Below are 24169 nucleotides of genomic sequence, written 5' to 3'. Positions count from 1 at the left end.
ACTAATAACAATCTATCACGGTCTCAAAAAAGAAACAACAATCTATCACGGTTTCAAAAAAATAACAATTTATCACTTATAATTTATTGTAAAGCTATGAAAATATTGTGCACGTATCATTTTCCTATCTCAAATCTTTCTTGCCATTTTGCCATAATTGTGGAGAAACAGTACGAGATATACACACACAAGCTGTCAATTTGTTGTAAGTGGCACAGCAAAACTTTCCTGGCCAACTTTGCCATATATAATTAAACAAGCGTTATCATCACCAGCAATTCTAGAAGTTGGGTATTTTTTTAAAAAAAAAAAATACTAAAATTATATCAATTTGTCAAATTCTATTACAAAAAATCTTACTCATTGATGTGACAAGTATATGATTGATGCCACTTTTTTTTTTTTTTTTTTTGAGATAGCAATTGATGCCACTTAAATATAATAATAAATAAATCTATCAAAAACATAATAATAATGAATGTTTGAATTTATTTTATGTAATCAGTGACATTTAGTTTGTAACGTTTATGTACTAAAATATTAAATTTGTAAATACCATTAGCATAGAACTAGAGTCACGATTTAAATTATTTTTTGAGGATGTATAAAGCAATTTGTGTGCAACAATTAAAATATTTTTGAGTTATCAGCAAGTTTGGACAACTTGTTCTAACTACCAGTCTACATCTCACTTACTCTTCAAAAGACCTTAGGCTCAGCTCCTATTATACATGCTTCAAAAACATTAAAATCCTTTTGGGAGCACTAATAAAATACAAGCTTTATTACAACTCGTTTTAAGAATCATAGGAGAGATAGAGAGAGAGAGAGATGGGAAATGATGATCATCCACCTCTTTTTGTAACAAAATCAGCGAAGGGACGTACCCTATTCCGATTCTATGCTCTTATAATTTTGGTATGTACATGCTTGATCTTTGTATATAGGCTGAGCTACATACCTGCAAAACAAGAAGCTGGAAGATGGGCTTGGGTAGGATTGTTTCTTTCGGAGCTTTGGTTTTGTTTTTATTGGTTTCTCACTATGATTGTTCGATGGAATCCCATCTGTCGTTGCACTTTCAAGGACCGACTCTCTCACAGGTAACTCTCTCTCTCATGTTGGCTCCAAGAATATTTTTCAAAGCGGTCATTATTGACCAAAATTTAATAAAAAAATAACTTCATATATTGACCAAAACACACACAAACAAATACATAAAGTCTTACAATTTTATTTTACAAATTTTCTTATTTTAAAATATTTGTATGATAGTCTCATTATTAATGTTACAAATTACATCCCTTTCAAAATTTTAGTTAGATAACAAATTTATTGGGATTTTTCTTTTTGTTTGTAATGACTTTTTTTTTTTTTGTTGAGAAAATTTGTTTGTAATGACTTAATATATTGTTAAGGGAGCCAAAATTTAAAGACAAAGTTTAGCTACAAATTTAGTTGTAGCCTAAGACTACAACTCGCACTTCATAAATTAACATAGTTACATTTTTTGAAAATCTAACTGTTGAATTGCATATTCTTTATATTCTTAAAACACATGTCAAATTTCATGTTAATCAGATATTATTTACTATTTGATTCATAAACTTAAATTTTTATGTACTTTTAGACTATAAAAACTCAAAATTTAAAGATTTGATTTATAACATAGCCATTGATCTTTGATTTTTTGAAAATTTGAAAATATGAAAAATATAAGAAGAAAATGTAATTCAATGGTGAATTTGTTATAATTCACATCCAATAAAAAAAATTTAAGTGGAGTTGTAGTCTTAATCTACAATCAAGTTTGTTGCCAAATTTTGTTCAAAAATTAATTATGTTGACCTTAAAAAAATTTAGGGTGGTCACAAATATTTTTTAAGAATAATAAAATCATAAAATTTTTAAATTTATATATAATAATTAATTATTTGCCAAGTCAAGGTGGTCCCGTGATCACCCTGAACTTTATGTGGAGCCGCCAGTGCTCTCTCTTTCACGTATTTATGTGTAAGCACATGTCATGACTTCAAGTTATGATTTCAGTTCATTTTTGTCATGTGAAGAGTGTGCAGAATCTATAAATTAAAGTGTAGAGGATATATATGATTTGTTGCTAAGTATGGTTGTACAAATAAACAGATACGAGAAGGTTTTGCCAGGCATAGACATACTCGTGTGCACAGCAAACCCCCTTATAGAACCACCAGCTATGGTGATTAACACAGTTCTATCAGTCATGGCTTATGACTATCCATCTGAGAAGCTAAGTGTTTATCTATCAGATGATGGTGGTTCAGAATTAACGTTTTATGCTATGTTAGAGGCCGCACGTTTCTCAAAGTTTTGGCTTCCGTTTTGCAAGAAATTCAAAGTAGAACCAAGATCCCCAGAGGCTTATTTCCGCACTGCTGTTCAATCACTTGGAGAGCCTTTCAAGGCTAAGGAGTGGTCGACCATGAAGGTACCTCATACTTCTTTACACTATGGAAAGCTCTAAGACACGCCAAAATCCCTAACACGTTTAAAGTGTTAATTTGTAATTGGTGGACCAAGATTCATTTTTTTCAACAAACATGCATGTTGGTCCAATCCTATCACAATCAGGATAGTATGGACACACCCGTTCTTACAATTTGCTAATTTGTGCATCAATAAGTAATCAACCAAAAGTGATCGGTTTTTGTAAACAGGAGTTGGCGGAAGTGTACTACTAACACTTGCACACATCAATATTTTGTGAAATTGAGTGTGCTTAATAGAATTACTGGTCAACCCAAACATGTTTGTAAAAATAGATGTGGATTAGGTTGTGTTTGTAGCTGATTTTTAATTCTTTTTTTAGCGCCATCTTTTCTTTAATTGTTAGAAGGGTTTTAATTATCACATATCTATTATTTCTATAATATCTTTTTTTACATCCACTTTTATTTGTTAAAATGTGGACATTTTTGTATCATTTATGAATTTTTGTGAAATAGTGGATGTGAGTGAGTTTGAAAGAATTTTTTTTTTTTTTTAACATATAGAAGCATGATTTAATATTATAATTATTGAAGGTAGAAATTAAAAATCCTCATCAATCATGACAAGTTGGTCGATGGAGTATAGATTGGGTGGATTTTTTTTTTTTGACAAAGCAGTGAAAGCACAATACTAATCGCCAATTAATAATTGTTGGTTTGTCGCATAAATAAATTAAAATAAAAATTAATTGTTTGTTTGTTTCAACAGTTCAACTATTGTACTTAGGGAATAAAAATAGTTTGTCCAAACATAGGTGATATACTTCATATTCTATCAACAACAACATCTCCCCCTCTCGTTTCTTTTTCTTTTCCCTTAAAAAATAATAAAATTGAAAAAAAAAAAAGACACATACCATACAATAGTCAATGGGATATAAAGTGGAACATCTAATAAATAAGGACTTTATGTTTATAAAAAAAAAAACATTTGAGCACTTAAAAATTAAAGGAAAAAGTTAATGGATACCTTAAAAGTATTAGTTTATGAAATATTTTAAGAAACTTTTTATGAAAAAAAATGACCTTTTTTTTTCACAAATTTGTATATTTTATATGAAAGTGATACCAAAATTTTCTTAAAATAGATCATAAAAAAGGTCCTAGCACCTTAACAGGACCCAAAAATTAAAACAACTTGTAGTTTTTATCTTTCCTCACTAACGACTTGTGGCACAACTATCTAAAAAAATGTCATGCCTGTTTGGTAAATAAGAATAACGATGTTGGAAAGTATGTGCTCGCTACTCATGCTCATGTGCTTGTTAGTTATTACTCTTGTCAATTTTTTTTTTTTTGGTGTGAAATGAAGACAGAAATTTATAAACTCAAAAGTATACAAGATAAAAAAAATTTAATTATTTTTAGCAAAAAATAAGTTAATATTCCTGTCAAATTATAATTATATATAATCTCCAAATTTTAAATCAGCTGGCAAACATATAGTAGGGGTTTTTTTTTTTTTTTTTTTTTTTCTAATTCACATTTGATATAAGATAAAAAAAAAATCCTATTTCATATTGTAGAAATTATATGAAGACATGAAGAAACGAGTTGAAACTACTACAAAGCAAGGTCAACTTTCAGAAGGAATACGCCAAGAACACAAGGGATTTAGTGAGTGGACATTCGTTGCAAGCCAATATGATCATCAAACGATTCTTCAGGTACTTCCTACAATGTCCCTGTCTCATGGAATGATTATTTATAGATCCAAATTTTTTTCAATTTCTTGGCTTAGTTAACAGATTTTTCCCCCCTAAATGCTACGTTCATAGAGTTGTAACTTATGATTTGTAGATACTTATTGATGGGAGAGACCCCAAAGCTGTGGACATTGAAGGACAAACTTTACCCACTCTGGTTTACTTGGCACGCGAAAAGAGACCCCAATATCACCACAATTTTAAACCAGGAGCCATGAATGCATTGGTAACTCTATATCATGAAAAACTAATGGTAATTGGGGAATATAGTCAGTGTGGTATTTCAAACCAATAAAAACAAGCCGTCTAACATAAAATCAACTCAAAAAGTCATATGAAAACATTAATTTTTATATTTTGTGTCTTAATTTTATTGGTTTAAAGTACCTTGTTAGCTAACCTAATTTTTATATTGGGTGGCCTCTTTTTATTGGTTTGGAATACCACACAAGTATAGTCTAAAAGCGACATGCGAAATGCAAGCTATATTGCTCAGTTTTATATTTTGCAATCCCCATTTCCAAAGAATTCATGTGTTAATTGTTTTTTTTTTAATTTTAAAATTTATGATCCTAATTAACCATCCTTCTTAATCAAAAAAACAAAAAGATAAGAGTATCATCCAGGATAAGCAATGGACCTATAATTCTTAACGTGGACTGCGACATGTACTCGAACAATTCACAATCGGTGAGAGATGCTTTATGTTTTTTTATGGATGAAGAAAAGGGTCATGAATTTGGCTTTGTACAGTTTCCACAAGCAATGGAAAATCTTACAAAGAATGATATATATAGTAATTCATTCCATGTAATGAAGATGGTGAGCATCAACAAACAACTTACAATGATTTTAAACTATTTTATTGAACTTGTGTCCCTAACTACAAATGCTTTTAACCAAATTTTTGCCCATGGTATGCCTTGCAATAAAGGTGGAGCTTCCAGGATTTGATGGGAATGGAGGGTCTAGTTATGTTGGTAGTGGGTGCTTTCACAGGAGAGAGACTCTTCGTGGGAAGAGATATAACAAGGAACATAAGGCAGATTGGAAGAACTGGATCAATAAATTAGAGGTTCGAGAGAGTGCAAGTGTATTAGAAGAAACATGCAATGTACTTGCAAGTTGTACCTATGAAGAAAACACTCAATGGGGAAAGGAGGTCTCTCTCTCTCTCTCTCTCTCTCTCCATATGAGTGGTAATAATTATACACTTCATTTCACAGTTATAACTGAATCGTGTTTTCATGAAAATACAATTTTTTTTTTATACAAGATAGAATTTTTACTCTAGCTTAATCTAAGTGTATCTGTGTGTGAAGTTCCCTCCTAGAGACTTGAACTTCAACCCTTGCCCCCCACACTTCACAAGTATTTATACTTGTAGAGTGACCACCGCACTAAGAGTGCGCAGTAATATGAAAATACAATTTCAATTGAAGTATATACAGTAGCATATTACCTAAATATATGCAACAATAATGAGTGCACTTCATATATATGAACCTCATTTATATGTTGACTTGCAGATGGGTTTAAAGTACGGGTGTCGACTTGATGATATCATTACAGGATTAGCTATACAATGTCGAGGATGGAGATCAATATACTTCAATCCGAAAAGAAGTGGCTTCCTAGGAGTTGCTCCCACTACATTACTGGAGTCACTTATACAGCAAAAAGGATGGTGTGAAGGTGGTTTTCAGATCTTTGCCTCAAGCTATTGCCCCTTGGTGAATGGGCATAAAAACATTCCTCTAAAACTTCAACTTTCATATTGTCCATATATGCTTTGGGCTGCAAACTGCTTGCCTACCTTATACTATGTTACTGTGCCATCCATATTTTTGCTTAGAGGCATCTCCTTGTTTCCAGAGGTATGAAACTTTAATTTCTTAACCAATAAGTCTTGATACATACTTTTTTTTCACAACTGTTAACATTATTTACTGTGATTTGTGCGTAATTATAGTATTGTCTAGGGTGAATCCAAGTAAAAGCGATGTTGCCCCAATTACAGTAATGAATAGCATTATTCTTTCTTAGACCATACCTTTCTATGATTGTTGCTAAACCATCTCTTAAGAACTTCATCAATTTGCATCGGCAGATTTCAAACCCATGGGCCCTGCCGTTCATATCTGTCATCTTTATCCACCGTGCATATAGCCTCGGAGAATTTGTATTGTGTGGTGGCACGCTACTTGGCTGGTGGAATGATCAAAGGATGTGGCTGTTTAAAAGAATGACTTCCTACTTCTTTGCCTTCTTTAACGTCATCCTAAAACTACTGGGGTTTTCACAGTTAACATTTACCATCACAACAAAGGTGGCTGACGACGATGTGTCACAGAGATATGAGCAAGAGGTGATGGAGTTCAGTACATCTTCTCCAATGTTCACCATTTTAGCCACACTTGCAATGCTGAATGCATTCTGTTTTGCTGGAGGAATGAAGAGGGTGATTGTGGATGTGCAAACTTTGGTTTCAGAACCATTTATATTGCAAATTCTTCTATGTGGTCTACTGGTTTTAATCAACATCCCTGTTTACCAAGGTCTCTTCCTTAGGAAAGACAATGGTAGAATGCCCACTTCAGTGACATACTTGTCAATTATGTGTGCTCTATTGGTTTGTACAATAGCCCTGTATTAAGTTCTAACTAATCTAGCTACCACGCAAGACTTCTGCTAGCTAAGAAATACTTTGATGAAACCGTTTCTGGTCAACACGAATTGTTGGTGTTCTCATAGTAATAAACGCGATTAGATTGAAATTGACTTGTACCTTTTTCTTTTTCTTTTTCTTTTTTCCATCATCATTCATAATTTCAGATATCTCAAAAAATTTCAATTGACTTGTATCTTTTTTCCTATTTTTTTCCCATCACCATAAAAAATATATATTTTAAAAAAAAAAAAAAACCACACAAGGTTAATTTATATTTGGCATAGACGTCTACATAATACATACTGTGGCCTACATTCAAAATCAACACTTTTTTTTTGGTTATTAATATAAATATACCCTCTTCATGCACACAAATTGGCAAAAATCCAAAAGCAAGAAGGGGAGAGAAGGAGAAAAAGAAAAGGAGAAACGGGCCGAAATGCTTGAAAACTGAACCTGAAGAGATTGACGTGTTATCCAACAGGTGTTGGATAATTGAATAATTCAGTTACAAATGGTGTTGCTAGGGGACGGCAACACCCTGAAATTAGTTCAAATACAAACCCTGAACTTAATTCAGGTACTAAGGGTGTTGCTAGGAGGCAGCAATTTATCTCTATTCTCGGGCAATAGTCACAGGATTGAGATTTAAGACCCTCCAGTATTACTCCATAAGCAATAGCCCCCAATTAATCATGCTCATCCAATGCAGTTAGAATCATCCTACAACAGAAGTACAAACAAGAGTCAAACAATCTTTTTATGTAGAATCAAAATTTTTAAAAATAAATTTCTGAGAAACAAAAAGTAATTTGTATCTGGTGACAGTACCAAAATATGGTGAGAAAGAGCAGAAAAATAAGATAAAAGAGTTTGAAGAGCCGCTGCTTCTTTTCCCAATGAAGCAAGTTGAATATCTCAGTGACATCTACCAGATGTTTTCTTTGCAAGTACCTAGTCACATTTAGGGCAGAAATTAGCAAGATCATGAAACTTAGCACATTCTAGCTTCTCCAGAAGTCAAGACAACAAGACATGACCACTACAAGTGCTCATTTTTTTTTTTTTTTGGATAAGTAATAACTAGTGACATCATGGCAACAATATATATGTTATCCACATCTTGCTTGTAAATATCCCCCTTTACTCCAATGCTATTTCCACATTATATTAGGACAGGTAATTTACGTTGTCACAAACATCAAAGGAGTTTTCCAGAATTTATCCCAAAAATTATGACACATCACTAATAAGAGAAGCAAAATCCTGATATAAACATTTTCCGCTAGACACATAATCTCATATTTGGTGAAGTTTGAAGACATAAACTTACTGTCTCACATTGTAGTAGAGGTATGGAACAGATATCAGTGACATAAACCAATGCCCCGTTAAAAGATAGAATAAGCATAACACTCCCTGTGTGATGAACTCTGGCAAAATCACTCTATTTATTCGAGATGAAGAGTCATAAGGGTTTATATAATCAAACTCTAGATCCGCAAGGCACATAAGCTGCAATAAAATTTTCACTGTTACATTTCTGGTTCTCAAAACAAAACAAAACAAAAAAAATCCATGTTCCAACATACTTACACAAACAAAATGCCAATTGCCAATAGAGTGACTACATGTAAAACCCAAACAAAATTTCCTGAGCTTTAATTATATGGAGCCAGCATGTTCCAACATACTTACACAAGCTTGATTCTAGCAACTTGGAACATCTTTTTCAATGTTTTGACAGGCAATTGAAGAGCCAAACACCACATAATTTATGCTATGGGTGAGAGCTAGATGACTAGTGACGTAGCCCTGAAAAACTTATTTGCTATTACTTTGCAAATTTTCCTATTTAAAAGTTATTTTATAATGTCCACGTGTAAGCAAGTGGCTTTCTTTTTGTGGACAGCTGCTCATGAACGGATTCTCACTTTGGATAATCTCATGCTAAGTGGTCGCCCTTTGACAAATTGGTGTTGTATGTGTTGTTGTGATGGGGAGTCGGTGGACCACTTTCTTCATTATTGTCTTGTTACAAGTACCTTATGGCCTTTTATGCTTCAGACTTTTGGTATACATTGGATTATGCCAGGATTGGTGGCTAGATTGTTATCTTCTTGGCATCAGTGGCTTGGGAAGCATAATTCAAACATTTGAAATTTGATTCCAGGGTGCTTAATGTGGATTGTTTGGTTAGAACGAAATTGTCACTCCTTTGAGGACAACAAGAAGATGTTGGATGAGTTAAAGGTTTTATGCCAGCATAGTCTTTTTGAGTGGTTTCGTTGTTGGGGTTTTACTGATTATTTTTCTCTGCCTAAGTTTATGTTTTCCCTTAGATTAGTTTCTTGATTACCATCTTCTTTTTCTGTTTGTTTTATCTTTTTCTTGTTGTTCATCGTTATGAACAACTTGTACTCTTCCTTATGTACTCATTAATAATAGTTCTTTGATTACCTATCAAAAAAAAAATGTCCACGTGTAAAGTCCAATTGAAGTAAAATTCATGTAGTTTTAAAGGTATAGGTATGAGTCTTTTAGGGTGAAAAAAGTTTTTCATTCAGGTTTTTATATTATTAGTTAAGGTCAGTTTTGTGGTCAAGGGCAAATCTGCAATTTCCGCGAACTAAGTGTATTTTGGTAGTTTAATTGAGTCCAGAATTTTATAGTAGATCTTCAGGGTCTTTGGTTTTAGTTTACTAGTCAATCTAAGAGTCCTAATACTACTAGGAGTCTTTATATATATATACGCTCTCAGCGTATTCAAAAGAAATTGGAGTTGGTTAATAAAATTGAGTGTTTTGAGCATAGAAACACATTTGACATTGGGGTTTCTTTTCACCCTTTCTCTTCTCTCCTTTCTTCTACTTTCCTTTCTTGTGATACTGTTCACACAGCCCCTATAAACCATAATATTCTCTCTTTTTCCTCTTCCTTACAACCCTAAATCAAGCCCTTTCTTTACCTATCATAACACTGAATCTCCAGTCCCCACATACTACCTTAGATCCACAAATTGTCCTAACCCTAAACCCACCACAACCACACGGACAAATTCCCTAATTTGTCCTATGTCAACGAATGTAACCGTTCAAGAAGATTCAAACTCTTTTTTTTTTCTTTTGGGATAAGAATTAAGAAGAAGATTCAAACCCCTAACCTCAAATCCAATTCAGATCCCTTAGGTCTTATACCATACTACTAGGCAAAGAGGCCAAATAGCTACAATGAAACTTGAATTGCTTCCTATTAGTATTATCAGCATTAACATTAGCCCACACTAAATGACAAGTCAATGATGAGTATTTTTTTTTTTTAATATAGAAACGAGGGTATCTAGGACTCTTTTTGAGTATCTAACAATTCTCTCGAGTAGGTGCAATCCCCCCAGCCACACCAGGTTATTACAAGGAGGAATCCCTTGAGGGTGGCCCCAAGATGTTTCGAACCCAAGATTTCATGAATTTCATTAGGCCTTAAGAGCCACTGAGCCAATCCCTCAAGGTTGAGTTTGAGGCCTATATGCTATAATAAGTTAACTTATTACTTACGAAAGTAACTCACTGGTCACCAAACAGGCCAATGAATCTTGTTCAAATACAATAGAACCGATGCATACTAAAGACAGCATAATTCTTACTTGCTGATAGTAGTCCTTTTTTCCTTGTTCTTCATCCACACCCCATCATACTAAAGACAGCATAATTCTTACTTGCTGATAGTAGTCCTTTTTTCCTTGTTCTTCATCCACACCCCATCCACCGGGGAAAGGGAAGGGGGGGGGGGGGGGGTTCTTTTGTAGTTACAAGTTTCACTACACTAACTTTCAGAACAAAAATGTTTTTCATAAAGGAGCCTTTCTTTTTTTTCTTTTTTATAATACAATTGTTACAAGTAGGAGCGAGGGAATACAAACAAACCCTAGTTCTCCACTTCTCCTCATAAAAGAGAACAAGCAATGCCACTAAGCTACAAGGTTCTTGCCTGTTTCTCATAAAAGAACTTGAAGCTCTAACTTCAATAGTTTAAGGTCAAAGGTAAGATGTCAAAAGCCAGTACTCATTCCAAGATGTGTGTGTAAGTGTGACTCTAAATTAAGTAGCAATCCATCTAAAACCTCCCATCCTAACAAGATCACAGAGCAAGGCAAGGAAATGATATTACCCCTACTCCTTATGTAAACTACACTACTGTTTAGTTGAGTATTAAAATCATTATGAATTGAAACCTATGAGCTACATCTCACAAACAGAAAGAGAAGAATGTATAAACAGCTGAACCAGTTTAAATATGAAGAACTATACTTGGGCATTGACGAAGACTGCCAAAAAAAATGAATACTTATTATCTGAGAATATGTACCAAACACTTATTATCTGAGAATATGTACTTCTAAACAGTATATTCCTTCTGGGCATTGCCAGAAGAGTACCTAAAACTCTTGCATCCCAAAAAACAAAAAATGGGTATAGCACAGAGAGCTTCATTGATACCATTTTCATTGCCAAAAAGCACTTTAATCCTATATCTCTCGGAAAATAACAATTTATGAAACAAACCCAGTTACAAACTATCCCAAAATAGCAAAACTTTAACACCCTTTTATTGCAAATTTGAAATAAAAACTCAAACTTTAAATAATCAGGGAAACCAAAGAATAAAACATATTTATAAAAGAGGAAATTGGGGTTAGAGAAATTGACCTGGTAAACGATGACGACGAGAAGTGCTATGAGGACAAAGAAGGAGACGAGCCACGAATAGAGTTCTGCCATGCTCCTCTACCTCCACCTCCACCTCCTCTTTCTTCTTCTTCACCTCTGCTTTGCTCTGCTCAGCTCAGCTCAGCTCTGCTCTGTTATATCAAATCTCTGTATTACAATATACTAATAAAAAGAAGAAGAGAGATTTGGCTTCCTCAGCTCAACGCGTCATACAACGCTAAACGCGTCGTTCTTAATAGATTGCACCGTGTGCGAAATGCGCACGGATTTGCTCTGTGTGCGCGTGTGTGTTGGGGTGGAAGGTGACTGAGAGAGACTGAGACTAAAAGAAAAGGATCGGAGGAGGAAGGTGCAGGAACCAGGATGGACTAAGAAGGAGGGATTGGACGGTCCAGATTTTGGGAATCTCTACGCGGAGCTCCGAGGGTGAGTAAATTGAGAGATTTTTATTATTTTTATTTTTATTTTTGTTTTTTACTTGTTTGTTTTTATTCTTTAGTATGATTGAGTGATTGATGTATATACATTTTTTTTTTCTTCTTTCCTTTTTTTCTATTTCCCTTTAGACTTTTGACACAATAGTCAACAGTCCTCTATTCTTAATAAACATGAAACATCTAAAAGGATGAAAACAAAAATTAAAATAACAAAAAAAAAAAAAAGAAGGAATATGACTACCTAAAACAAAAACAATAATATGTAATATATATATATATATATATATATATATATATTAATAAGTAAAATTGAGAGAAAATTCAAATAAAATTTAATTTTGTGTCATGTGTCTTATCTAATCTAAGTTTTAAATTTTTGTGCCAAGTGAGTTAATTCAGTATAAAAATTGGATTTCAATTAGAATTTAATCTTGCATCACATATCTCATCTAATCTACGTTTTTTAATTTTTGTGCCAAATGAGTTAATCTAGTGTCGAAAAGTCAAAAACAAGAAGTCCAATATAAATAAATCATAAAACACCTAATCATATAATTAAAAACATTTCAAATTTATAATTCATTTTTGTAATATATCATGATTATGTATGGTCCATTACTAACTTGGTTTTATATATATATATATATATATATATATATATATATATATATATATATATATATATATATTAAACCATAGTTTATAGAAAATTCAATTAGAATCAAAATTGGATTTTGCTTTTGTTAGCTTTCCATATAAATTAAATTGTTTAGAATTTTGTTATTATTTTTCTAGTTTTGAACTGATGAATATTTTTTTTTTTTATATAGTTTCTATTCAGATATTTGTATACGAAGATATTGAACATAACAAACTGTAATTGAGATAAACGATCTCATACACTTATCTCCATTCAATTTAAGAGATGTTATTTGACCGATTTATTATTTCATTTTGTGTTGTATTTAGTAGACTTTCATAGATAATAATTGTGAATTAATATTGTATATGTAGATCCGATTGTGATTTTTAAAATTATATACATAATAGCAATGCAATGAAAAACTTAGCATAACCAATATCATGAAAATTGTAATGAAAAACTATTTTAGTACCTCCAAATATACTGGTCAAAATATGTCATATACATTTAATAATTCAAGCTATTATCACTACGATTCTTCATTCTTGTGTGCAAGCATGAGTTACATACTAGTATACATAATACAGGATTTTGTTAATATATTCATTTGCTAATGTACATATTCTAATCCACAATCAAAAACAATAAAAGAAGATGCTATGAATCCGTGTGAGTTTGTATTAGCTTCTTAACTAATTTACTTATATGTAGTTTCTAAAAATTACTATCTTTTTAGATGGGACAAAATTTAGTTACAAAATTGGTTGTAACATTAAACTACAGCCTTATTTAATATCTTTTTATTGGAAATGAATTTTGACAAATTAAATCCACTTTGGATTAAATCATCTTCTTATATGCTTCATGCTTGCAAAAATTTTAGAAAATTAAATATTAATAACTATGTCATCAATAAATTATTTAAATTGAAAGTTTTTGTAATTTAAAATTATGCATAAAATATAAACTTACGGACCATATGGTAAATAATATCCGATTGCCATAAAATTTAACATGTTTAATTAAAAGCATAAAGGACAAGCAATTCAACAGTTAAAATTTTAAAATATGTAGTAATATTTATTTTATTGAGTAAGGTAGTAGCCTTAAGTTACGACCAATTTTATAGCTAAATTTTGTTCTTTTAGATATAGTTATACTTTTTTTATGAGAAGATATAGTCATACTCTTTTTTTTATATAGAGTATTTCAACCTATGGTGTCCGTTTATGATGATAACTCTTTATCATCAGACCAAGACATCAATCAGTTTTTGGTGTAGGCGATGATTGAATCCTAAATCTCTTATACAACTATCAGAGACTTTACTTGTTGAGCTAACTAAAACTCACATATATAGTTATACTTTTTGATAACTCTCAACAAATAAATATAAACACATAATATATCGCAAAGTAATAAGCCTACCGATAATTCACATTTATTATATAGTTTCATCTTCTGTAAATTTAATAAGATAAATGTATTACTTATGAGTATCACATAATTCATAACAAGGTCTGTCATTATTCAAACAAATATGTAAACATAAATCCTAGGTTAAAAATAGATGTGTAAATAAATACTCTATTTTGCAAACATTAAAATTTACTTTTCTAGGATAAAATAGTAATTTCACTTGAGTTGAAAATTCTATAATTGACCTCACATTCAAATTCATAATATTTGAATTAAGGATAAATTGATTTTTCTAAGTGAAAAACCATATTTTGACCTAGGTAATATGAAAGAGCAATTTTTATTAGTTAAGGTCTTACCATAGGTTTGCATGCGTAGGAACATCATGATTAATTTCAATTGACCCTTCAAAATATTACTATTGGTTTAAATCATGATTAATGATAACATCAAAGTACAAGAAAATCCAATATGTAATTTCCTGAGTTATCTCAAATAACTATTTTATCTTGTTTAATAATGTACTCACCTTAATAATTTAAAGAATACTTTTTCATTTGAGAGACTTAGTAAGCGTTTGGGAAGCGCGTTTTGTGCTTCCCACGTCTGTGTTTTTTTTTTTTTCTTGGACAACGCATCTTGCACTATTCATTGTCCATATTTAGGCTTATGAACAGTGCTAAGAGCGTGAACAGTAACTTTTTTATTATTTTTTATTATTTTCAGTTTTCAGCAAAATAAACAGTATCCAAACGAATCCTTAATCAATAAAAAGTTCATAATAAGCGGAAATCTTTGATTTTTTTTTCTTAATAATAGTAGAAGTTCATAATAAAATTGAAAAACTACAAATTTGGGATCCATAGACCTAATCGAAACTTTAGTAATTACTAGAGTGTAGATTGACATTTAAGGATGTCTTTTTGCACAATTGGAATAAGGCTTTCTGCATGGGTAGGGAAGTTGGGTTTGGCTCCCTCCACGAGATTCCCCTATAACTAGTCTATGCACAAGACCAAGCACTCCAAACAAATACACACACACACACACACATGTATATGTATATAGTAATAGCATAATAATTGTTAGTCCGAGAATGTTAGCAATTGATAACACCTTAAAATGTTGTTGAGGTCCAAAAAATCACAATGATGTACCAAGGCCCAAAACAACGCAAAGGATTGAAGCATAAGAAAATAATAAAGCATTTGGGCTCCCAATATAAAAAAGGGGAGAGGTCCAAGCCCATTAAGGGTCTGTCAAGAAAGGCCCAAGCCCATGGATGGGCAACTTTCTACCCCCACGAAATAAAGGAAGGAAAAAAGCCCAACTCAGTCATTAAAAGTTAGAAAAATCATGGGGAGGTCGAAAAATAACCGAGCCAGGATACTTGGGAACGCCCAGGAGCCTGGGATCCTCGAGACGAGTAGCAAGGCCAAGTTTGGATTAAGATAGGTCAAGGGGGTATGCCAAGAAGCACAAAGAACAAGAGCAGATGTGTCCTATCAGCCATCTAATGATGCAGAAAATGAATCAGAAGGCTTGAGAATCAATAACTCATGAATAAAGAGTTGGTACCTTGGGGAACCCAGAAAGAAGAACCATGAAGGAAGGTGGCTGGGAAACTTTTAACTCGGCAGGAAGGAATCAGCTCACTTTGGAAAAATGACAAAGGGAAGGGCAGCCAAAAGTTGAATCTGAAAAGATGAGATCTAGAAGCCTTGAAAGAAGAAAACCAAAGGTTAGCTCTGTAAGATGTCCCAAAACAGAATGCCAGCGAGAGGCTTTTCAGGAAGAAACCCCAAAAGAAGAAAATAATGAGGTATGAGGAAGGGACCAGCCACCAACGTTGTTGGTACAACATTGGTTTTGGTACCCAGAAGAGCAATGGAAGGAATCAGTGGTACCTCGAAAATTCTAGGATGGCACTATAAAAGGGGAAGCAGCTACCAGCGAAAGACATTTAGCAACAGTCCATTAGAGTGAAATTCTTGAGAAAAAGTTTTGTAAGAATTTGAAAAAGAGAGAAAAGAGAGGGAAATAACGTCTGGTATCTTTAAGCAGCCACTAGATAACATACTTGGATTCAAAAGGATTCAAATTTTGCAAGTCTTAGATGCTTGAAAAGCCATCTAAGTCTGTGATTTTTGAAATTATTTGGACCTTGTAACACGTCCTAGTGAGCGTAATGTATTATATAACCAAGAAAGTAACGAAGTATCTTATATTATTTCAAGAATCCCTAACGTTTTATTTTGTGCCTTTCTTTATCATTTCGTTCCTTTGCTACCTTCTTGTTTGTTCAATACATATATTTCCTGTAAGTTAGCATGTGTTGTAGGATTCATACTCTATGCACCACTTGGTTCAAAATCAGTTCAATTTAACTGCGATGAATTAAGCATAGTCCCTTAAAACAATAAGTATTGGGATCAGAATCCTTGTTAATAATTAAGCATGTGTCCTAAAAAAAAGCAACCCACACAAATGTATACTTGTTATATTTTATGTGGGCGTTATTTCCTTATTACTATGCTTAATTTGTATAATTAAGACATGGTTTGCATTAGCCTTTTTTATTTATCTTTACATTATTTCTTGAATAAGATATCATTCATTGCATATAATTTTCTACTTTCAAAAAATCATGTGAAAAAAATGAGTTTACAAGAGTTTGTGAGAGAGTGGAGGCCAAACTAGAATTAAAGAGGAGTAAAAGGACCATGCTTATATGTCTAAGGAGGTGCAGCTGGAGTGCTTGGGTAGTCTACTATGTTTGGAAGTTTCAAATAAGAAAAGAAATCCAAGAAGCAGAATCTGAAAAGGAAAAGTCAAATTTGAGCACTGATCAGTACTTTAGGTGTATCTCTCTCCTCAAAATCCAATTGACACAAGACTGAATGGATTGAAATCGTAACTTAAATATCTACAACTTTTCAGTTTTGAGTTTTTAGAAATTCATAATATTTGAAGGCTAAAATTAACTTACAATTTATTGCTGTAAATTTGGACAAAAATTAAAATAGTAAAAATTATATTTTCTTTGGACACTTTACATTAGGGTTTTGAAGGGAGGCTGGGCAGAATGAATTTTGAAGAAAAACCTTGTATTCTCTTTTCTCTAATGGTAGCCTAAACTTTTTGCTAGGGCTACGGGTTTTGTTTCTTCTATACGGTATGAATATTCAATGTGATTCTTTCTAAGATTTTAGACAACATATTTAATTGTTTAATTAAATTTCTTTTGATGTATTAGTTCTTCCATACTTTCAATAAGTTTAATCATGTTTTTCTTATTAATTAGATGAATTTCTAATAATTTCAATATAAATAAGGTTTTAAAGTGAATGAGTTTTTTCTGAAAACTATTCTAACGGCATTATTAATTTAGGTTATTATGCATTCTTGAATTGTTTCATTTTAACTGAATCATCAGTTTTTAATTGTATAAGAACAATTAATTATGAAATATATATTTTCTTAGATCACAAAGAATTTCATATCGCTTTAAGGAAACACTCCGATACCCTGGTATTTACATTATTGATTAAAATCAATTTTTATTATTATTCTTGTTAACAATCACCAAGCAAAATGACTTATGTTCTTCACCTAGATTGTTGTTTAATTATATTGTCTTTGAATTTACCTCACTCATTGTGGTTCGACCTCGGTACTCTGAGAATTATATTACTACGATCTCTCCTGCACTTGGGAGTGAGGAAGCAGCAGTAGAAAAAATAAATAATAATAGCAGCAACCATAATAACAAAAGTAAAAATGTTCTCCATAGGATATATACTAAAAAGAGCCCAAACTCCAACTTACTTAACCTTATTACCTACAAGGCCATAAAGTTATGTAGTTTGAAAAATGGGTTAGAATAGCTATCCTCTTGATTTAGATGACAAAGAGTATGGTTTTGTACAAGGGAGGGAAAAGGTGCCTAGTGATGCATGTTAGGTCTATTGTGTATACTCTACTTTCTCCACTCTCTATTCCTTTTTATGTTTCTCTTTCCTTTTCTTTTTCTCTCTTCTTTCACTTTCAACTCATTATTCTGATTCTCTTGGTTACTATGTTCTTCTTGTTCTTTGTTGACTGATGATTGTTGTTGTGTTGTTCTCATATTCATGGGTATTGTTCCTTCTATACCCAAGATCAATCCTAGGTGATTTCTCTTTTCTACCCTTACTTTCACCAACTGTTTTGTTTGCTGCAAGCATTCAACCAATACCCATAACATATCATTCTAGCCGTATGTAGGTGGATTCACTCCACTACCTTCTAGCCGCTAGAAGTGGGTTTAGTCCCACTATTTGCTTAGCGATAAACTTCTTTTCACTTTTGGGCAAAAGCCAATTCGACCACAATACCACTAATTCTCTCTTTCTCTTAATGGCAAACCCTTGTTAATCTCTCTTGTCCTCACTCCCAAACTCGCATTAGATGGTTCTCACCAATTTGCTACTCGTTTTGGTAAGTATGAATACCCAACAAAGCATCTCCCAAAAGGGGTCTTAGCAGGATACCAAAATTAGGTCTTTTCTCCCCTTCCACCAAACCACTCTCTCTGTTCCTCTTTAGCCGTGGGCCATGCTTCCCTTGCATTTGATGGGTTGTAGGTCAACGGGGTTCCAGCTACTTCACTTCCCATTCTTTGGCTTCTTCCTTTTCGTACATTTTCTGCGGCTTTTGATTTTGTCTTGTTTCCTCTTCACGTGTTTTCTGCTGCTTTTGATTTTGTCTTGTTTTTTCATGCACTTCTTGCCACTATGGCTTTGTCTTGTTTCTTTGTGTGTTTCCTACCGTTGTGACTTTGCATGGTTTCACCTTGCTTTACTTCTATAGAATTGGAATTCATCCTTATCCCCTTACACAAGGGCGTAACGGGCTTTTTGTCATATATTGGGTTGGGCTTGCCGAACCCATTTACTTTATTTTCTCTTCATTTATTCTACTAGGTCTAACTTATTGGACTCTATTTTGTTTCTCTACCTTGAGTTTTTCTAATACCCATTTTACTCCTCAAGAAGTGTCTCATATTACTCATCTTTATTCTCAACATTACCATTCAACAAGGGCCTTCTATTACTGTTCTTCCAAAAGGAGTCCATGGGCCTACCTTTGGTCTTTATTTTTCATTCTCAAATTATTGTTCTTTTTTAGGCCATCACTTGGACTTTAATATTTGTGCATTCTCTTCTCTTTAGGAATATAGCCCAATTACTATCTCTTTGCTCATACTCTAACCATCTCTTGGGGGCTTTCTTGGGCTTTTCTCCTCATGGACTTTTGGATATAAATTTGCAAAAATGGGTATCAACAACATTCTAGTTCCTAGGTTTTTAATTTTAGCTCTATTTTGTTTCTAATTTTTTCCAATTTTGTACATGAGAGATAATAGCAAGATTTGATCTCTAAATGCACAACCCTAAGCCCAAAAAATTAATAACACTTCTTTGTAAAGAGGGGGAGGCAACTTAAGCGAAGGAGGTTCATAATTATTCTACCTAGGCGTAGTTTAGAGTTCTCGTACTTAAGAACCTTACTACTATACCAAAACCCACGAATTCTCATCATCATGTTTGTACATCCATGGATAAGAAACACCATAGACATCACTTAATTCCCTTAAGAATCCATAGATCACATCATTAACACAAGTTTCAAGTCCTTTTCTTGGTAGATCAACCAATAATCTTTGTCAACAGATCGAAGCAGCCAATTAAACCACACATCTACTCCATTAAAATTCATAGGAAGAGATTTCATGAATTTAGAAAGAGAAAGGAGTATGGTGACTAAGGAAATCCAGGGAGGAAGGAAGCAGCATGATGATCAAAGTTCATATATGTTCACGAGATCCCGCACGTTCAAGGTTTGAGGATTCGCCACTAAAGCTTATTAAGATGAGTGTACATTTGGGTATAACTTTCAATTCTTTTGGTTGTTTTCGTCTATGATAGCATATGCTTTCAGGATTAGATTTGAGTGGGCTACAATTCTTGTATGAACTTGATTTAGATCCGTGCCATGATAACATGTTCATCATCACACGATTCATATGTTTCATGCATCATATTTTCGTATGTAGATTGAGGTTTGATGCGTCTAACTTCATGAGACTTTTGAATTTAAATGATTGGCAAGATATGTCTTTTACATTGAAATCTTGAAGTTGATAAAAAAAAAAAAAAAAAATTCCTTATTCAATTCATGCGTTACTTCATACAATTCCAGCATATTTGTTTGATTTTGCATCACATAAAATTTAAAAAAAAAAAAAAAAAACCAAAAATAAAATGCTTTCTTTGCACATGTTACATCATTAATGTACACGTCATCTAGAATAGTTTATATGCTTTCTTTTTACACAAAATATGAGAGAGTTCAAATGAAATAATGGAAAATAGGATAAGATATATATATATATATATATATATATATATATATATATATATATATATATATATCAAATTTACATATTTAATATTAATTATATACCATATATGATTAATTTGAAAATTTAGAATATAATTTAAGCATATTATATAACTTAAAATAAATTATTATTTAAAAAAGTTCTTAAATGATTAATGAAACCCAATTTTTTATAAGACATGAAGCATATAAACGCAATTCATCAATTCAACAAAACTCATGAAACATATAAACACAATCCACCGAACTCGACCCATGTGTGAGTTGAGCTGGATTGAAAATCCGTAAACTTGACCTAACCCTACTCATGTAAACCATATGTTGATATCCATGACTGAAGTTAAGTGCTAAATTAGGTCATTCTCTCTGACCTAACCCTACTCGTGTAAACCATAAGTTGCTATCCATGACTGAAGTTGAGTGCTAAATTAAGTCATGCTATACACATTTTGCGTGTCAGCTGGATATGTCACCAACCCATGCAGAATCGGTCCACTACACTTAAAAAGTGAATTCAGTTCGTAATTGCGAGTTATAGTGGCTACCGACTTTCGGCTAACAAAGTTTGCCAACCCTGAAATGAATCGTGGAATTTAAGCAGTACGTTATGCTACTAAAATCAGACGAGATGGAACTGATCGAGTATTCAACATGTGCCCCCCACAATTGGGTTTATGAATCTGACCGAACTTAATTAATTTTCACGTGCAGGAAAAATGTTAGACAAAGCAACGGAAAGGTTTTTCTTTTCTTGGTTGAAAACTTGGAACAAGTTACAAACTAATTATAGGATAGGTAATACAAAAACTAAAGCTAATTACGCGACAATACACATGCTATCATTAATTAACTCAAAAAATTAGATCTACAACAAGAAATCCATTAGCTTTGTTAGTGGAAATGCAGTGTTAATTGCCTTCTTTGCTTCCTTAGAGCAAGATGAACCCGTAGAGCTAGAAGGCTTATAGCACAAAAAGAAATTCCTTGAACCCAAGTTTATCAACTTCTCCTCCGGCTTCAAACCTGCACGTACCATCCACACAAAGCCGGTCCATGTTAATTTATTGATAAAAAATGAACATGTATAGTGGCATAAATAAGATAAGAAGACAAGCTCTGTCAAAATATAGGCACTTTTCTTCCAAAATTTTCGAACACTCAAGTGAATAAAAGGAACAGTAATGCCACTATAAAATGACGTTAATCACTGTGTCAATAGTTTCATGCAAAGAGACAACCCCAGGTTTTGCGTTACTCACTGTGTCAACAGTGCATTCATTGATGTTAATATAATTAATATATATAACTCAAAACAGTATATATTTAAAAATCAACGCCTTTAGCTCTATAAATATTTGTGATTAAAGAATAAATTTAGCTCTATAAATATTTGTGATAAAAGAATAAAGTTTGAAATTCAAGTTTTTAGAAAGGAGTTATATATATATATATATAAATTAAATTTAAATTAGATTAGAGTAAAAATTTTATTAGATATAAAAAAATACTGTTTGCAAGTATAGATCCAAAATGAAAAAAATTCATAAAGAAAAAAAAAAACTGTGCGTAGAAAATTGCCAACAATAGACTAAAGTAAAAGGAAAAAGATAGGAAAAAAAACCAGAAAAATTCTTTCTACACTCCAACCCCACCAAAATATAAATCTACAGTTCCCAGATAAGAAAGCTCCATTTTGAAAGCCCAAAAGGCAAAAAAAAAAAAAAAAAAAAACAGCATATTACTGCACACATACAAAACATTAACTTGATTAGGGAAGGTTCTGCTTCTTTTGTATTGCTGTGAAGCAAGGCAATATATCATCTCTATGTCATTTTAGGTGTAAAAACTTCATTTCGCGGAAAAGATTTTATTTAATTTCCGAGATGCCATACCGTTTGATAGACAGAAGAAAACTGACACACAACACAGTCACTGCTGTAAATCCAAAAACAACATAGGGGGTTTCATGCAAATTCGAGGTAATTCTCCAAAACTGGCCCACTGGTCACTACGAGTCTCGAAGTAAAAGTTTATTGCAATTACTATTGTTGAGCTGCGTGGAAGGTGCAGATTGAAACTATATTGTACGTGTTATAAAGTTGAATTCAGAACGAAGAAACTACGCTTTTGTTACAAACTAGTACGTGGGATAAACTATAAAGTGAAAAGTTGAAAAACTCACTCTCCAAGCTGAACTGGGAGTAGTGAAGCTCGAAACAGTGTGGATCAGTCTCCGGCAGCAAAGGCCTCCTTTTCTCCCTCGCGTAAATCTCAAGCGCCGTCTTCGTCAAATCCCAGACCTTGTTCTCCGGCGGTATCACCACATGTATCGGCCCCAAGCTCCTCTCGATCGTCACGTTCAGCAGCAACTTCGTCAGCCTAGGAGATTGTGACCCACCACCAGTCTCCGGTGCCGGAGCAATTCTTTTGGGTACGGTGATGAGCCCTCCTCTCCGGCGAACGAGGTCGGCGTGACGCTCGGGCGGGAAGGTCTGCATGGACCTGTAGTAGGAGGAGAAGGAGGTGGTGGACGACGAAGGAACCCTGACGGCGCCGTCGCAGGATCGGCGGTTAAACGTTAGAGAACGTGGATTCATGGAGATAAATATAGGGATTCGAATCGAATAGAGGTTTGAATTTGAAGAATGTGTGATGTGTTGTGTTGTGTTGTGTTGTGTGTGCGTTTGGGGCAGTGTTTATTTGTCTTTTAAGGAAGGAGTTGAAAAGACAGAGACAGCGTTCGAGAAATGTGAAGTGAAGTGAAAGGTTTTAGTTTTAAAGAGAAGGCGCGAAGTTTCCTAGAAACTGACTTTGCTTCAGACTGCCCTTCAATGCTTTGCTAATTTACATATATATCAAATCACGTGACTAGATTTGATTGATAGTAATGATTCCTGAAACAAAATGTGAGAGCGTCATAAATAGTAACAATTTACAATAAGACACAAATTTTTATTTTTTTATTTTTGATAAATCAATTATTGAAGCAACGGTCCCTTGACTTTCGATATTTTTATTAGAAATTTGTATTAGAAATTCTAGTAAATTTCATGTGAACAACAGCTTTATTTGTCAAATAAACAATTTTTTAGTTGCCACAGCACTCTTGGGTTTGGATCTAATTGTGGTGGTGCGGTGCTCGCTTCATCAGATTTGCACAGATAAGAGAAACCAAACAATAGGAGAAAAGAAAAAAAAAATGAAGTGGGGGATTTTTGTGGTTTAGATTGAAGATTGAAGGTTAGAAAAGATTAAATCCTTGTTGATTTGTGTGATTTGTTCAAGCGCTTCGACGGCGTCAACGAAGAGGGAGAGTTTGACGCGTTGCCGCCATTGGGTTTGATCGGATCTGGGTTTAGAGCTTTTTCGCCTCTCTCACGCAAAGCGAAGCCGATACAATCTCTGTGATTTGTTCAAGCGCTTCGACGGCGTCGATGAAGAGGGAGAGTTCGACGCGCCACCGCCACTGGGTTTGATCAGATTTGGGTTTGATCGGATCTGGGTTTAGAGCTTCTCCGCCTCTCTCACGCAAAGCGAAGCTAATACGATCTCTGTGATTTGTTCAAGCGCTTCGACGGCGTCAACGAAGCTTTA

At 33.3% G+C, this 24169-nt stretch overlaps 2 protein-coding genes across 4 annotated transcripts; one reads left to right on the top strand and one right to left on the bottom strand.

Moving 5' to 3' along the window:
- Positions 1–752: 752 nt before the first annotated feature.
- Positions 753–7011, top strand: LOC142613045 (cellulose synthase-like protein E6). Of its 3 annotated transcripts, none has more exons than XM_075785228.1 (8): positions 753–1103; positions 2146–2467; positions 4055–4195; positions 4329–4460; positions 4844–5056; positions 5169–5396; positions 5764–6111; positions 6345–7011. In XM_075785228.1, the coding sequence occupies exons 1-8, from the start codon at positions 832–834 to the stop codon at positions 6888–6890; spliced, it is 2202 nt and encodes a 733-aa protein (XP_075641343.1). In that variant the 5' UTR covers positions 753–831; the 3' UTR covers positions 6891–7011. The 3 variants fall into 3 exon arrangements, with proteins under 3 accessions (XP_075641343.1, XP_075641344.1, XP_075641345.1); XM_075785229.1 differs by having other exon boundaries at positions 754–1103; positions 4988–5056; XM_075785230.1 differs by lacking the exon at positions 4844–5056 and having other exon boundaries at positions 755–1103.
- Positions 7012–7219: 208 nt separating this feature from the next.
- On the bottom strand, positions 7220–12126 carry LOC142613044 (protein cornichon homolog 4). The gene is made up of 4 exons (XM_075785227.1): positions 11612–12126; positions 8239–8420; positions 7737–7859; positions 7220–7628 (listed from the first exon to the last, which is right to left on the bottom strand). Exons 1-4 carry the CDS (start codon positions 11681–11683, stop codon positions 7595–7597), a joined length of 411 nt encoding a protein of 136 aa, XP_075641342.1. The 5' UTR covers positions 11684–12126; the 3' UTR covers positions 7220–7594.
- Positions 12127–24169: the final 12043 nt, after the last annotated feature.

Source organism: Castanea sativa, chromosome 10, assembly GCF_040712315.1.
Source record: "Castanea sativa cultivar Marrone di Chiusa Pesio chromosome 10, ASM4071231v1".
Taxonomy (NCBI): domain Eukaryota; kingdom Viridiplantae; phylum Streptophyta; class Magnoliopsida; order Fagales; family Fagaceae; genus Castanea; species Castanea sativa.
The sequence above is the reverse complement of the archived record's forward strand: the minus strand, read 5'-3'. Positions and strand labels throughout refer to the sequence as shown.

What these genes read in the sequence shown, in the direction of transcription:
- LOC142613045 (XM_075785228.1), top strand. Translation starts at nt 832, where the DNA reads ATGGGAAATGATGATCATCCACCTCTTTTTGTAACAAAATCAGCGAAG. An exon ending in AAGGACCGACTCTCTCACAG is followed by an intron (nt 1,104 to 2,145) that starts GTAACTCTCTCT and finishes ACAAATAAACAG; the next exon opens with ATACGAGAAGGTTTTGCCAG. An exon ending in GCATCTCCTTGTTTCCAGAG is followed by an intron (nt 6,112 to 6,344) that starts GTATGAAACTTT and finishes TTGCATCGGCAG; the next exon opens with ATTTCAAACCCATGGGCCCT.
- LOC142613044 (XM_075785227.1), bottom strand. Translation starts at nt 11,683, where the DNA reads ATGGCAGAACTCTATTCGTGGCTCGTCTCCTTCTTTGTCCTCATAGCA. An exon ending in TCGTCGTCATCGTTTACCAG is followed by an intron (nt 8,421 to 11,611) that starts GTCAATTTCTCT and finishes ATTTTATTGCAG; the next exon opens with CTTATGTGCCTTGCGGATCT. An exon ending in CTCTTTCTCACCATATTTTG is followed by an intron (nt 7,629 to 7,736) that starts GTACTGTCACCA and finishes CTTCTGTTGTAG; the next exon opens with GATGATTCTAACTGCATTGG.